A 16,315-nucleotide genomic window follows, 5' to 3' on the forward strand; every position below is an offset into this window, starting at 1 on the left:
GCACGAGGTTGTAGCGTGAGGTTGAAGCGTGAGGTTGAAGCACGAGGTTGAAGTGTGAGGTTGTAGCGTGAGGTTGAAGTGTGAGGTTGTAGCCTGAGGTAGAAGCGTGAGGTTGTAGTGTGAGGTAGAAGCGTGAGGTTGAAGCCTGAGGTTGAAGTGTGAGGTTGAGGGAATCCAGATGTTGAGTAAGAATGGAGGTTGAGTGAGGTACTCAGGTAAGGAGGGAGGGGTAAATGGGGAGGCGAGACGGGGGAGGGGAGGTAATGGGGGAGGGACATGGGAGTATACTGGAGGGGTGGAGGTAATGGGGGAGGGACATGGGAGTATACTGGAGGGGTGGAGGTAATGGGGGAGGGACATGGGAGTATACTGGAGGGGTGGAGGTAATGGGGGAGGGACATGGGAGTATATTGGAGGGGTGGAGGTAATGGGGGAGGGACATGGGAGTATACTGGAGGGGTGGAGGTAATGGGGGAGGGACATGGGAGTATACTGGAGGGGTGGAGGTAATGGGGGAGGGACATGGGAGTATATTGGAGGGGGTAGATAACTGAAGAGCTGATATTACACTCACACGAGATGTTCTGCCAGAGGATGATAAGGGTACACTAAATTATTTATTTTTATTGATAGAATAAAGTTAGTACGGCAGAAGGCGAGAGAGAGAGAGAGAGAGAGAGAGAGAGAGAGAGAGAGAGAGAGAGAGAGAGAGAGAGAGAGAGAGAGAGAGAGAGAGAGAGAGAGAGATTTTACTTCGTCACTGTAATACGACCGAATCGTGACACTGATTACATTTCGTTTCGATCGTCATGGGACAATATCCGTCATCATCCTATTGTACGTCGACCGTCCGTCGAGCTGACCAATGACAGCTCTGATAGGGCATGACGTCTTCCGTCCAGCAAGCTGACCAATGAATGACAGCTGTAATAGGGCATGATGTCATCATTTCAGCAAGCTGACCAATGACAGCTCTGATAGGGCATGATGTCATCCGTCCAGCAAGCTGACCAATGACAGCTCTGACAGGGCATGATGTCATCAGCCCAGCAAGCTGACCAATGTAAGCTCTGAAGACGCGTGACGTCATATTGCTTCTGTCCTCTGATTGGCTCTGCCCTGACGAGAGGATAAGAAGGGTAAAACTTCCCTCTCGAAGATGAACACAAACGAGCTTGTTAGCCCGACAGACAGACAGACAGACGGTAACGAGGAGGCGGTAGTTAATCCTTGTTAATGACAGGTTAGTTTGACAGGGCTTAGCCGCTTAACGAACACTTAACGAGGCTTAACGATAGTGTAAATACAGCTTAACGCCTGACTCCGTGTCTCCTCCCAAGACTCTCTCTCTCCCTCTATCTATCTATCTTCATCTCTCCTCTACCTATCTATCTTCCTCTCTCTCCCTCTATCTATCTACCTTCCTCTCTCTCCCTTTATCTATCAATCTTCCTCTCTCTCCCTCTATCTATCTATCTATCTTCCTCTCTCTCTCCCTCTATCTATCTATCTATCTTCCTCTCTCTCTCTCCCTCTATGTGTCTTTCTTCCTCTATCTCTCTATCTCACTCTATTCATCTATCTTCCTCTACCAATCGCTCTTCCTCTATCTTTCTCTCTCACTCTCCTTCTATGTATCTATCTATCTCCCTCCTTCTTCCATTCTCTCTCTCTCTCTCTCTCTCTCTCTCTCTCTCTCTCTCTCTCTCTCTATATATATATATATATATATATATATATATATATATATATATATATATATATATATATATATCTTCCTCTATAGCCACCAGCTACACCCTCACAACACCTCCCTCATCATGTAACCATGAGGAAGGTCTATTTTCTAATCTGGACGAGCCACCACGTCTCTTTTCTCCCTCACACACGTCCACCTGGAGTCGTGGCACATATCAATCCTGGCACAACACGTAGGATGCCCCACACGTCCTTATGACCCACATCCACAATCCTCATCTCCAGTTGGTTCACTTATAGGATTACTTAGGATTACTTAAACTGTAGTGTGGCTTTTTTATATATATCACCCCAGGGGCTGCCAACCCTGGCCACAGTGCTCCTCAGAAACATAACACATCCTCACTCCTCACAATGCATCCTCACTCCTCACAATGCATCCTCACTCCTCACAATGCATCCTCACTCCTCACAATGCATCCTCACTCCTCACAATGCATCCTCACTCCTCACAATGCATCCTCACTCCTCACAATGCATCCTCACTCCTCACAATGCACCCTCACTCCTCACAATGCATCCTCACTCCTCACAATGCATCCTCACTCCTCACAATGCATCCTCACTCCTCATAATACACCCACACCCTCATCCATCACCATACACCCTCACCCTCCCAATACATCCTCACCCCTCACATATTTACTGTTACCCAAATATGTGTGTGTGTGTGTGTGTGTGTGTGTGTGTGTGTGTGTGTGTGTGTGTGTGTGTGTGTGTGTGTGTGTGTGCATTACAAGGAGAAAGTATCACACCTGTTTTGTTACACACACACACACACACACACCAGCGTAGTCCCCATTCATCGACCAGCGCCGAAGGGGTAGGGTGAACAGCTGGGGTTGGCTGTGGGGGAACTGTCCAGCCCGGGGCTCGAACCTTGTGACCGCGTCATCACAGTGCCCCTCGTGGACGTGTGTCTGAGGGTGTAGCCACTACCTCGGGTGTATCATGGACTGTACTGGTGTACGTGTGGGTGTACGACACTCCCACACTGAACCCCCCACACCCACAGCAACCACTCAACAACCCAACCCCACCCCCACCTCACATATACAGCCCCCCCCCCACACAACCACCCATCCCTTACATCTCCACCCATTTCAGTGCCCCCCCCCCCATTCTCCACCTCCCACAACCCCCCCCCCTCCTAGAAACAAACAAACAAAAATAATATCTGCCAGAAATTTCTACAGCCTCCCCCCCCCCACGCGTCCATGTGTTATGAGATAATATACCTTACATAAGCCCCTCTCTCTCTCTCTCTCTCTCTCTCTCTCTCTCTCTCTCTCTCTCTCTCTCTCTCTCTCTCAGGGCGAGGGTTGACTACGGCCTCCCTATGCTTCCTGAGGGTGAGGTAAGGCTAGGGCAGGGAACAGAGGGAGGGAAGGAAGGAAGGAAGGAAGGAAGGAAGAGAGAGAGAGAGAGAGAGAGAGAGAGAGAGAGAGAGAGAGAGAGAGAGAGAGAGAGAGAGAGAGAGAGAGCGGATGGCATGGTGTAATAGACAGTGATTCGGTGTAGGAGGTATGCAACTGGGGTTCGACACCAGGACAAGGAGGTGTACTGGGGTTCGACACCAGGAGGACAAGGGGTGTACTGGGGTTCGACACCAGGACAAGGAGGTGTACTGGGGTTCGACACCAGGAGGACAAGGGGTGTACTGGGGTTCGACACCAGGACAAAGTACACTGGCAACATGGGAGAGGGCAAATGATGAGGTTGGTGGAACCTCACAACTCATCCTCATTCTTGCCTGCGCCACACACATGTCCCCCTCATAACTCATCCTCATTCTTGCCTGCGCCACACACATGTCCCCCTCATAACTCATCCTCATTCTTGCCTGCGCCACACACACGTGCCCTCACAACCCATCCTCTCATCCTTGCCTGCGTTGTCCCCTCACAACTCATCCTCATTCTTGCCTTCGCCACACACATGTCCCCCTCACAACTCATCCTTATCCTTGCCTGCGTCACAGACGTGTACCCCCCTCCCTCACAGCCCCTCACGACCGAGCCTCATATTAACTCCCAACAGTCCATCACCTTGGTCCATTGCTCCCCCTTTCTTTATGGCCATATTCCTCACAATGCCCAGCATTCATGGTCGCAGGTGCCCTCCTCTCATAATGAGGCATTCCCTCACCTTGTGTATCGCCGCACTTGCTAATCTCCCCAGACCCTTCGAATCACTCATTACTCCCCACCGTAGTACAGTTCACCTCCCCTCGTATGATCATCATTTATCCGTTCCTATCTATTCTCCCTTCCTCCTCCTCCTCTACCTATCCTCCCCTTCTATCCATCACGTGCCCTACGTTTCCTCTGCATCCCCTCCCCATTTCCCTATCCCCTGCCCCCATCACTCCCCACCGTCTCTAGCCACTTCTCCCCACCTGTCCCTCACTCACCCCATCCTTCCCCATTATACATCTGACCCACTTACACGCCTGGTGCCACTCCCCACCCCCGCTCACCCCCACTCACTTCCTTTTTCACCCCAAAACACTCCCTACCACTTGTTTGTCACCCCACACGCTTCCTACCACTTCCCTATTACCCTACACCTCATATAACCTCATACCCTCCCCTCAATCCCCACACCAATATAATCGTTCTATATCATGTATTAATATAACTGATATAAGGGTAACTTGAACGTACATATAGATTACCATAACCTAATATCATGGTCACCATGGCAGTGTAACGCACCATAACCCACAACCATGGTCACCATGACAGTTTAACCCACCATAACCTACAACCATGGTCACCATGACAGTATAAACCACCATAACCCACAACCATGGTCACCATGTCAGTTTAACCCACCATAACCCACAACCATCATTACCATGACAATATAACCCACAAAAACCCACTACCATCATTTACCATGAGTATAACCCACAACCATCATTTACCATGACAGTACAACCCACCATAACCCACAACCATGGTTACCATGACAGTACAACCCACAACCATGGCTACCATGACAGTACAACCCACAATCATGGGTTACCATGACAGTACAACCCACAATCATGGATTACCATGACAGTACAACCCACAACCATGGCTACCGTGACAGTACAACCCACAATCATGGGTTACCATGACAGTAGAACCCACAACCATGGGTTACCATGACAGTACAACCCACAACCATGGGTTACCATGACAGTACAACCCACAACCATGGGTTACCATGACAGTACAACCCACAACCATCGGTCACCATGACAGTACAACCCACAACCATGGGTTACCATGACAGTACAACCCACAACCATGGGTTACCATGACAGTACAACCCACAACCATGACAGTATAATCCTTCAGAAGAGCTATGGTCAGCGGAGCGAGCAGGAGCTTCCGGCTTAAAACTAATTAAAATGGCTTTATATAAAATGGACGAAGCAAATGTATTTGTTTTTTGTGGCAAATAACATATGTGTTGCAATAATCCGGACGTGGCAAATAGTTCCCGACATGTTTATTGGCATTCTGAAGCCCCTCCATAACAGGCAAATGGATCTGTTTGTGATTGGATGATTTATGTGTTAGTGACACACACACACACACACACACACACACACACACGAGCTATTTCCACAAGCCATGAAACCTACAGACAAGGTGAAATTCAGTAGGGCTTTTCCTCAAATTGACAAATCAGAGGAAGAAAGAGAGAGAGAGAAAAGCAAATATAATCAGACAGCAAAACAACCGGAGACACCAAACGAGGCAAGAAGACACTTGATGGTCAGTCAGACTGAATGTAATATAATGACTTGACATCTTACGTCAGTCTGAATGTACTATAATAACATCTTACGTCAGACTGAATGTACTATAATAACATTTTACGTCAGTCTGAATGTAATATAATGACTTAACATCTTACGTCAGTCTGAATGTACTATAACATCTTACGTCAGACTGAATGTACTATAATGACTTAACATCTTACGTCAGTCTGAATGCATTATAATGACTTAACATCTTCAGACATGTGGACGTGAACTTGGTAAGGTCCCTCAAGTGTTGTAGGGCCATGACTTGGGCCATGACTTGGATCCGTACGATCATGATATGAAAGACGGTCGAGTACCGGAGAGGCGCCTGCAAGGATCGAGGTCGACCTTCACCTCGTACGAAGCCGTTCTGGACTGGGTGAAGGCCCGAGGGGGAAGATACCCCCCCCCCCCCCCTCGCCCTAAGGCCACTCCAAGAGTTTAACGATCTTCTCCTCCCGACGACCAGTTCATGACCATCCTACCTAGCTTCATGGCGGTGTGGGGGGTGGGGGCACTATCCTGGTGTATGGTGACCACACCCACCTAGTTTGGTACATGGTTGAGGCGCCGCCATTCAGCCCGAGTTGATAATAAAGAGGATGGGACACAATGAAGGAAGGACCACCACACACACACACACACACACACACACACACACACACACACACACACACACACACACACACACACAGGAATATCATGTGGGGCAGGAGGTGACCTGCGAGCATCGGTAGAGGTCCCGAGAGGGATTGGAGAACAGATATGGTCCCACTTCTGCCGTCAGAATTCTACGCCACGAAAAATGGCGAAGGAGACGACCTGTCTACTGGCGAACCTTAGAAATACATTGAAGTATATGGATAAGGGACGAGTAAACAAGCTGTTCGTATATGGATAAGGAACGAGTAAACAAGCTGTTCGTATATGGATAAGGAACGAGTGAACAAGCTGTTCATATATGGATAAGGAACGAGTGAACAAGCTGTTCGTATATGGATAAGGAACGAGTGAACAAGCTGTTCGTATATGGATAAGGAACGAGTGAACAAGCTGTTCGTATATGGATAAGGAACGAGTGAACAAGCTGTTCGTATCCTATATAACGACCAGACTAAACTATGTATGATCCTCAAGTTTGGCGAGCGCATCCTAAATAAGAACAAAAGAGCTAATAGAGAAGATCCAGAGGAGGGCAACAAAGATGGTACAGGGAATTATGAAAGCAGACTTACAAGAAAAGATGAGAGGCCTTAAATCTCTCCAGCGAGGAAGAGAGAGGAGTCAGGAGGGACTTGATCACAAACTTTAAGTTTCTGAACCAGCTTGATGACGTCAGCGGTGAACAGTTCTTCGAAAAATACAAGGAAAACGCAACCAGTGGACATGACATGAAATTAAGCTAGAAACTTGTTAAATATGACTTGAAAAAGTATTGCTATAGTGAAAGACTAGTGGATGAATGAGATAAACTGACTGAAAAACTTTGAATGAGAACAACATTTAGAAGTTTAAAAAGTAGTATTATAGAAGGGAAGGTTCAAGAGATGGGGTCACACGAGTGTAGAACTCCCTCCTTGTATAGTACAAGAGATGGGGTCACACGAGTGTAGAACTCCCTCCTTGTATAGTACAAGAGATGGGGTCACACCAGTGTAGAACTCCCTCCCTGTACAAAAACAGGCAGTTACGGTACACACACAAACACACACACACATACACACTCATCCGGCAGGCTGGGTTTGCTTTAAGTGGTGAGGTTAAAGTGATCTTCCTTCACACTAGTGGCTGGGGTTGGGTCGACCTTCCCTCACACCAGTGGCTGGGGTTGAGTGACCTTCCCTCACACCAGTGGCTGGGGTTGGGTTGACCTTCCCCCACACCAGTGGCTGGGGTTGGGTTGACCTTCCCCCACACCAGTGGCTGGGGTTGGGTTAACCTTCCCCCACACCAGTGGCTGGGGTTGGGTTGACCTTCCCTCACACCAGTGGCTGGGGTTGGGTTAACCTTCCCTCACACCAGTGGCTGGGGTTGGGTTGATCTTCCCTCACACCAGTGGCTGGGGTTGGGTTAACCTTCCCTCACACCAGTGGCTGGGGTTGGGTTGACCTTCCCTCACACCAGTGGCTGGGGTTGGGTTGACCTTCCCTCACACCAGTGGCTGGGGTTTAAATGAAGACCGTCTACCACAGTTCAGGCGGCACTCACACAACAAAGGTCCCCTGCCACAGTTTACTACGGGGGCATCAAGTTCCATTAGGTGGGTGAAGCCTAGGGAACCACTGGACGTTGATAGATGGGAGCTCTGTGGCCGCCTGTGTAAGGGAGGGGGGGGGGGGAGGACGAGGGGGGGTGAGGAGGAAGAGGGGGGGGATGGTGATGTTCGGGAGTGGCGAGGGAGGATTGTGGTGGCAGCAGAGAGGACTGTGGTGGGACGGTGTTGGTAATGATGGCCAGGAAGGTGGAGGGTAGATGTTATGGTGGCTGTGATGGTGGCAGTGGTGGTGGTGAGCACTGTGGTGGTAGTGTGGTGGTGGTGGTGGTGATAGAGCACTGTGGTGGTAGTGTGGTGGTGGTGGAGGAGGGGGGGCGGCCCCCCCACCAGCAAGCCACAGCCAGAGCCAACCAACCAGCCAGTCAGCCAGTCAGTCTTCACCAGCAAGCCACAGCCAGAGCCAACCAACCAGTCAGCCAGTCAGTCTTCACCAGCAAGCCACAGCCAGAGCCAACCAGCCAGTCAGTCAGCCAGTCAGTCTTCATCAAATGATCCAATAAAGAAAATGATTACTCAGAGGGCTACAGAATTTCTCTTCATCAGTTCTCATCAATTAATCCATCGAGTATTTGATTGATCCGGATCTCGACTGGTGATAACCAGATGAGTGGGTAATCTACGTGTGCCACCCACTCCCTCCCTCTCTCTGGGAATACATTAGCATAAATCAGCATAGAAGATGATTAATGTATAGCTGATTATAGTGATCAGTGTTGTCTCCTACGTGCAGCGCAATGGCAATATCATGAATACGAAATATCTATAACTCAGCTACGGGTAAAGGCGTTACTCCCGCAGTACTGTATTGAATAATGACCTCTGTGAAGATGTCATACGACACATTAACACAAACATCGACCGGTCATCAGTAAACATTACACCAAACATCAGCTGTTCACAAGTAAACATCAGACTGAACATCAGCTGTTCACAAGTAAACATTAGACCAAACATCAGCAGTTCACAAGTAAACATCAGACCGAACATCAGCTGTTCACAAGTAAACATCAGACTGAACATCAGCTGTTCACAAGTAAACATTAGAATGAACATCAGCTGTTCACAATTAAACATCAGACTGAACATCAGCTGTTCACAAGTAAACATCAGACTGAACATCAGCTGTTCACAAGTAAACATTAGAATGAACATCAGCTGTTCACAAGTAAACATCAGACTGAACATCAGCTGTTCACAAGTAAACATTAGACCAAACATCAGCTGTTCACAAGTAAACATTAGACTGAACATCAGCTGTTCACAAGTAAACATCAGACTGAACATGAGCTGTTCACAAGTAAACATCAGACTGAACATCAGCTGTTCACAAGTAAACATTAGACTGAACATCAGCTGTTCACAAGTAAACATCAGACCGAACATCAGCTGTTCACAAGTAAACATTAGACTGAACATCAGCTGTTCACAAGTAAATATCAGACTGAACATCAGCTGTTCACAAGTAAACATCAGACTGAACATCAGCTGTTCACAAGTAAACATTAGACTGAACATCAGCTGTTCACAAGTAACCAAAACATCAACAAACATCAGAGCACAAAGTCTCTAACACAACCTCACCTTCACAATCCTCCCTCACCATCACAACATTGATGAACATTTCAACAAACATTCAACATCGATCAACATTCACAAAGTACAAAAAAAAAAAAATTCAATCATCCTTATTGACTAGAATGAAATTAAAATCAAAAGATTAAAAAAAAATATTTTATATTCACATAACCCAAGGTCAACCCAAGCCCAAAATGGCTGTGAACATCATACAACATCGTGTGAACATCAGCTGATCTTCTGGCAATGTGGTGAAGGTCATTCAACATCTGGCATCCCCAGGAAACATCTGGGTTAACCTAACCAACATGAGACGTTCATGGCCAACATAGTCAACATGAAACATAAAACCAACATAAGTCACCCGTATCCAACATAAGAAAACATGAGCCAACCTAACCTACCCTAACTTAACCTAACCTAACTAACACAAGCCATCCCAGGTTAACATAGCCAAGATATGCCACCTGAGGCTAACCTAACCTAACCTATCCTAACTTAACTTAACTTAACCTAACCTATCCTAACCTAATCTAACCTAATCTATCCTACCCTATCCTAACCTAACCTATCCTAACTTAACCTAACCTAACCTAACCTACCCTAACCTAACCTAACCTATCCTAACCTAATCTAACCTAATCTATCCTAACCTAACCTATCCTAACTTAACCTAACCTAACCTAACCTAACCTAACCTAACCTAACCTAACCTACCCTAACCTAACCTATCCTAACCTAATCTAACCTAATCTATCCTAACCTATCCTAACCTAACCTATCCTAACCTAACCTATCCTAACTTAACCTACCCTACCCTACCCTAACCTAACCTAAGCAACATGGTCACGTGCTGTTGTCTAACATGATCCAACCACAACAATATCTGGCAACGTGAGACAGCCCGGGCCAACATACCTCACCCCACAAGAGGTTCACGGTACCTCCCAACCCCCTTTCGGTAAATCAAACTTTCTCACAAACCCAGTATGTGCCTCACCCAGAAAAAAATTAAATAAACATGTTGCGACTATTAGCAATATACATCTTATTCAGTACTGTGTCAGCGTGGTCGCTCTTCTCACAACAGCACCCGGAAACGTTGGAGTGGACGTCATTCCCTGTAACTACCCCGAACTGCTCGGTCATCGGCCGATGGCAGCATCCCCGAATGCCCAACCATACCTTGGTGGTACGTACGGACCCGGACGCCGAAGACCTCCTCGACCACCGTCGATTGTACTTTGAGTACCACGGTGAGAGGTTCCTCTCCGGCGACTCTGAGGTCCTCCCGGAGGGCCAGAACTACGCCCTCCACCTCCGGCCCCGCCAGGTGAACGAGAGTGGTACCCATATAATCGCCAGCTGCCACGATGATCGTCTCTGGGCCGTGTTCATCCCCCACCGGGGTCCCGACCCTATCACGTCCGTCAAGATGACGCCTGTGGTTGAAGAGAAACCCTCCTCACTGGTTACTCTGTCCGGAGCCAACCAGACTGTGTTGAGTATTAACATGAACGTTAGTATTGAGGCTCTTCAAACACTGGGGACGGAGGGAAAGCCCATCCAGCTTCGTCCCACTGACATCTTGATCAATCAAATCGTTGCTGGCGACCAGGACTCCGTCGACGCACGGGTCAAAGATTCCGACAGTTGTCTCATCACTGTGCAAGGTCACCACAAAGACCTGACCATTGCCAACATTAGGAAACTGCTAAAAGTACCTCGATGGGACATATGGGAGCAGGAGCCACAAGAGGCCACCGAATTCCACGGTAGTGTCATCTGCCCAAACCTGCAGCCATTCTGGTTGGTCAAGATGGTCGAGGTACAACAACCCTCCCATCAGGTCATCGACGAAAACGACATTTGCCTCGTCGGTGTGCCAGGTCAACACACAGAAGTGACTATGGGCAACCTGAAGAAGATGGTGCAGCTACCTTACTGGGACGTAAGAGAACACGAACCAGAAGAGCCGACCATATTCAAAGGTAAGGCGACCTGCTCCAACATGGAGCCATTCTGGGTCGTCAAGTTCCCCGAACGTCCAGCCATCCAGGAAACTGACAGCTGCCGCCTCACTGTGCAAGGTGATAACAAAGACCTGAGCATAGGTAACATCAAGGAGCTGCTACAGAAACCTCGTTGGGAACTGCGTGAGCACGAGCCAGAGGAACCTACCGACTTCCAAGGTATGGTGACCTGCCCCGACATGGTGTCCTTCTGGTTGGTCAAAGTGGTTGAGAAACAAGAGCCCTCCCCCCCAGCCATCCAGGAAACTGACATCTGCCGTGTTACTGTGCGAGGTCACAACAAAGACCTTAGCGTAGGTACCATCAAGGAACTGCTGCAGAAACCACGTTGGGAAATGCGAGAGCATGAGACAGAGGAACCTACCGACTTCCAAGGTATGGTGACCTGCCCCAATATGGTGTCCTTCTGGTTGGTCAAAGTGGTTGAGGAAGAAGAGCCCTCCCACCCAGTCATCCAGGAAACTGACATCTGCCGTGTTACTGTGCGAGGTCACAACAAAGACTTTAGCGTAGGTACCATCAAGGAGCTGCTGCAGAAACCTGGTTGGGAAATGCGAGAGCATGAGACAGAGGAACCTACCGACTTCCAAGGTATGGTGACCTGCCCCAATATGGTGTCCTTCTGGTTGGTCAAAGTGGTTGAGGAAGAAGAGCCCTCCCACCCAGTCATCCAGGAAACTGACATCTGCCGTGTTACTGTGCGAGGTCACAACAAAGACCTTAGCGTAGGTACCATCAAGGAACTGCTGCAGAAACCTGGTTGGGAAATGCGTGAGCAGGAGACAGAGGAACCTACCGACTTCCAAGGTATGGTGACCTGCCCCAATATGGTGTCCTTCTGGTTGGTCAAGGCGCATCTGCCGTGAACCACGTGAATGATTTTTGTGTGATCTCGGGTGATCTATTTCGGGTAGTTTCTATATCTCTTTTCAATTTTCTATATCTCTTTTCAATATGAAAATCAATAAATAAATTCAAACAGCTCCCTTTACACATCCAGGCCCTACAAAACTTTCCATAGTTTACCCCAGACGCTTCACATGCTTTTGTTCAATCCATTGACAGCACGTCGACCCCGGTATACCATATCGTTCCAATTCACTCTATTCCTTGCAGGCCTTTCACCCTCCTATGTGTCCATGTGACCAAACCACTTCGATACACCCTCTTCTGCTCTCTCAACCACACTTTTTATTACCACACATCTCTCTTACCCTTTCATTACTTACTCGATCAAACCACATCACACCACATAAAGCCCTCAAACATCTCATTTCCAACACATCCACCCTCCTCCGCACAACCATATCTATAGGCCACACCTCGCAACCATATAACATTGTTGGAATCACCCTTCCTCCCTCACTCTACTCCATCACCGCCCTCCCTTCACCATCTTCCATCACCCTTCCTCCCTCACTCTACTCCATCACCGCCCTCCCTTCACCATCTTCCATCACCCTTCCTCCCTCACTCTACTCCATCACCGCCCTCCCTTCACCATCTTCCATCACCCTTCCTCCCTCACTCTACTCCATCACCGCCCTACCTCACCCCATCACCGCCATCCCTTCACCATCTTCCATCACCCTTCCTCCCTCACTCTACTCCATCACCGCCCTCCCTTCACCATCTTCCATCACCCTTCCTCCCTCACTCTACTCCATCACCGCCCTCCCTTCACCATCTTCCATCACCCTTCCTCCCTCACTCTACTCCATCACCGCCCTCCCTTCACCATCTTCCATCACCCTTCCTCCCTCACTCTACTCCATCACCGCCCTCCCTTCACCATCTTCCATCACCCTTCCTCCCTCACTCTACTCCATCACCGCCCTCCCTTCACCATCTTCCATCACCCTTCCTCCCTCACTCTACTCCATCACCGCCCTCCCTTCACCATCTTCCATCACCCTTCCTCCCTCACTCTACTCCATCACCGCCCTCCCTTCACCATCTTCCATCACCCTTCCTCCCTCACTCTACTCCATCACCGCCCTCCCTTCACCATCTTCCATCACCCTTCCTCCCTCACTCTACTCCATCACCGCCCTCCCTTCACCATCTTCCATCACCCTTCCTCCCTCACTCTACTCCATCACCGCCCTACCTCACCCCATCACCGCCATCCCTTCACCATCTTCCATCACCCTTCCTCCCTCACTCTACTCCATCACCGCCCTCCCTTCACCATCTTCCATCACCCTTCCTCCCTCACTCTACTCCATCACCGCCCTCCCTTCACCATCTTCCATCACCCTTCCTCCCTCACTCTACTCCATCACCGCCCTACCTCACCCCATCACCGCCATCCCTTCACCATCTTCCATCACCCTTCCTCCCTCACTCTACTCCATCACCGCCCTCCCTTCACCATCTTCCATCACCCTTCCTCCCTCACTCTACTCCATCACCGCCCTCCCTTCACCATCTTCCATCACCCTTCCTCCCTCACTCTACTCCATCACCGCCCTCCCTTCACCATCTTCCATCACCCTTCCTCCCTCACTCTACTCCATCACCGCCCTCCCTTCACCATCTTCCATCACCCTTCCTCCCTCACTCTACTCCATCACCGCCCTCCCTTCACCATCTTCCATCACCCTTCCTCCCTCACTCTACTCCATCACCGCCCTACCTCACCCCATCACCGCCATCCCTTCACCATCTTCCATCACCCTTCCTCCCTCACTCTACTCCATCACCGCCCTCCCTTCACCATCTTCCATCACCCTTCCTCCCTCACTCTACTCCATCACCGCCCTCCCTTCACCATCTTCCATCACCCTTCCTCCCTCACTCTACTCCATCACCGCCCTCCCTTCACCATCTTCCATCACCCTTCCTCCCTCACTCTACTCCATCACCGCCCTCCCTTCACCATCTTCCATCACCCTTCCTCCCTCACTCTACTCCATCACCGCCCTCCCTTCACCATCTTCCATCACCCTTCCTCCCTCACTCTACTCCATCACCGCCCTCCCTTCACCATCTTCCATCACCCTTCCTCCCTCACTCTACTCCATCACCGCCCTCCCTTCACCATCTTCCATCACCCTTCCTCCCTCACTCTACTCCATCACCGCCCTCCCTTCACCATCTTCCATCACCCTTCCTCCCTCACTCTACTCCATCACCGCCCTCCCTTCACCATCTTCCATCACCCTTCCTCCCTCACTCTACTCCATCACCGCCCTCCCTTCACCATCTTCCATCACCCTTCCTCCCTCACTCTACTCCATCACCGCCCTCCCTTCACCATCTTCCATCACCCTTCCTCCCTCACTCTACTCCATCACCGCCCTACCTCACCCCATCACCGCCATCCCTTCACCATCTTCCATCACCCTTCCTCCCTCACTCTACTCCATCACCGCCCTCCCTTCACCATCTTCCATCACCCTTCCTCCCTCACTCTACTCCATCACCGCCCTCCCTTCACCATCTTCCATCACCCTTCCTCCCTCACTCTACTCCATCACCGCCCTCCCTTCACCATCTTCCATCACCCTTCCTCCCTCACTCTACTCCATCACCGCCCTCCCTTCACCATCTTCCATCACCCTTCCTCCCTCACTCTACTCCATCACCGCCCTCCCTTCACCATCTTCCATCACCCTTCCTCCCTCACTCTACTCCATCACCGCCCTACCTCACCCCATCACCGCCATCCCTTCACCATCTTCCATCACCCTTCCTCCCTCACTCTACTCCATCACCGCCCTCCCTTCACCATCTTCCATCACCCTTCCTCCCTCACTCTACTCCATCACCGCCCTCCCTTCACCATCTTCCATCACCCTTCCTCCCTCACTCTACTCCATCACCGCCCTCCCTTCACCATCTTCCATCACCCTTCCTCCCTCACTCTACTCCATCACCGCCATCCCTTCACCATCTTCCATCACCCTTCCTCCCTCACTCTACTCCATCACCGCCCTCCCTTCACCATCTTCCATCACCCTTCCTCCCTCACTCTACTCCATCACCGCCCTCCCTTCACCATCTTCCATCACCCTTCCTCCCTCACTCTACTCCATCACCGCCCTCCCTTCACCATCTTCCATCACCCTTCCTCCCTCACTCTACTCCATCACCGCCCTCCCTTCACCATCTTCCATCACCCTTCCTCCCTCACTCTACTCCATCACCGCCCTCCCTTCACCATCTTCCATCACCCTTCCTCCCTCACTCTACTCCATCACCGCCCTACCTCACCCCATCACCGCCATCCCTTCACCATCTTCCATCACCCTTCCTCCCTCACTCTACTCCATCACCGCCCTCCCTTCACCATCTTCCATCACCCTTCCTCCCTCACTCTACTCCATCACCGCCCTCCCTTCACCATCTTCCATCACCCTTCCTCCCTCACTCTACTCCATCACCGCCCTCCCTTCACCATCTTCCATCACCCTTCCTCCCTCACCCTACTTCATCACCGCACTCCCTTCACCATCTTCCATCACCCTTCCTTCCTCACCCCATCACCGCCATCCCTTCACCATCTTCCATCACCCTTCCTCCCTCACTCTACTCCATCACCGCCCTACCTCACCCCATCACCGCCCTCCCTTCACCATCTTCCATCACCCTTCCTCCCTCACTCTACTCCATCACCGCCCTCCCTTCACCATCTTCCATCACCCTTCCTCCCTCACTCTACTCCATCGCAACCCCCACTCCCTCTCCACGACCCCCATCAATGCGAGACTAACCAACACTACCCCCCTCTCTCTCTCTCCCTCTCCCTCGCCAGGGTGCGCGTGGAGAAGAAGGGCGGGGCGTGGTGTCCCAAGGGACAGCTGAACGCCCGGTCCCGTGAGTACCTGGAGGTGGACCTTGGCCGGCTGCACGTGGTGACGGCCA

The 16,315-nt window shown here is 50.2% G+C and overlaps 1 protein-coding gene across 4 annotated transcripts in view; it reads left to right on the plus strand.

Annotated features, from left to right (window-relative positions):
• Window positions 1–16,315, plus strand: part of LOC139746094 (discoidin domain-containing receptor 2-like) — a 190,258-nt gene that overhangs the window by 78,730 nt on the left and 95,213 nt on the right. For all 4 annotated transcript variants that reach the window (XM_071656933.1, XM_071656932.1, XM_071656931.1 and 1 more), the window contains exon 4: window positions 16,206–16,315. This exon is cut by the window's right edge and continues 122 nt beyond it. In XM_071656933.1, the coding sequence (XP_071513034.1) occupies window positions 16,206–16,315 (110 nt within the window). The remainder of the gene's footprint in view (window positions 1–16,205) is intronic.

Source organism: Panulirus ornatus, chromosome 64 (genome assembly GCF_036320965.1).
Source record: "Panulirus ornatus isolate Po-2019 chromosome 64, ASM3632096v1, whole genome shotgun sequence".
NCBI classification, from domain to species: domain Eukaryota; kingdom Metazoa; phylum Arthropoda; class Malacostraca; order Decapoda; family Palinuridae; genus Panulirus; species Panulirus ornatus.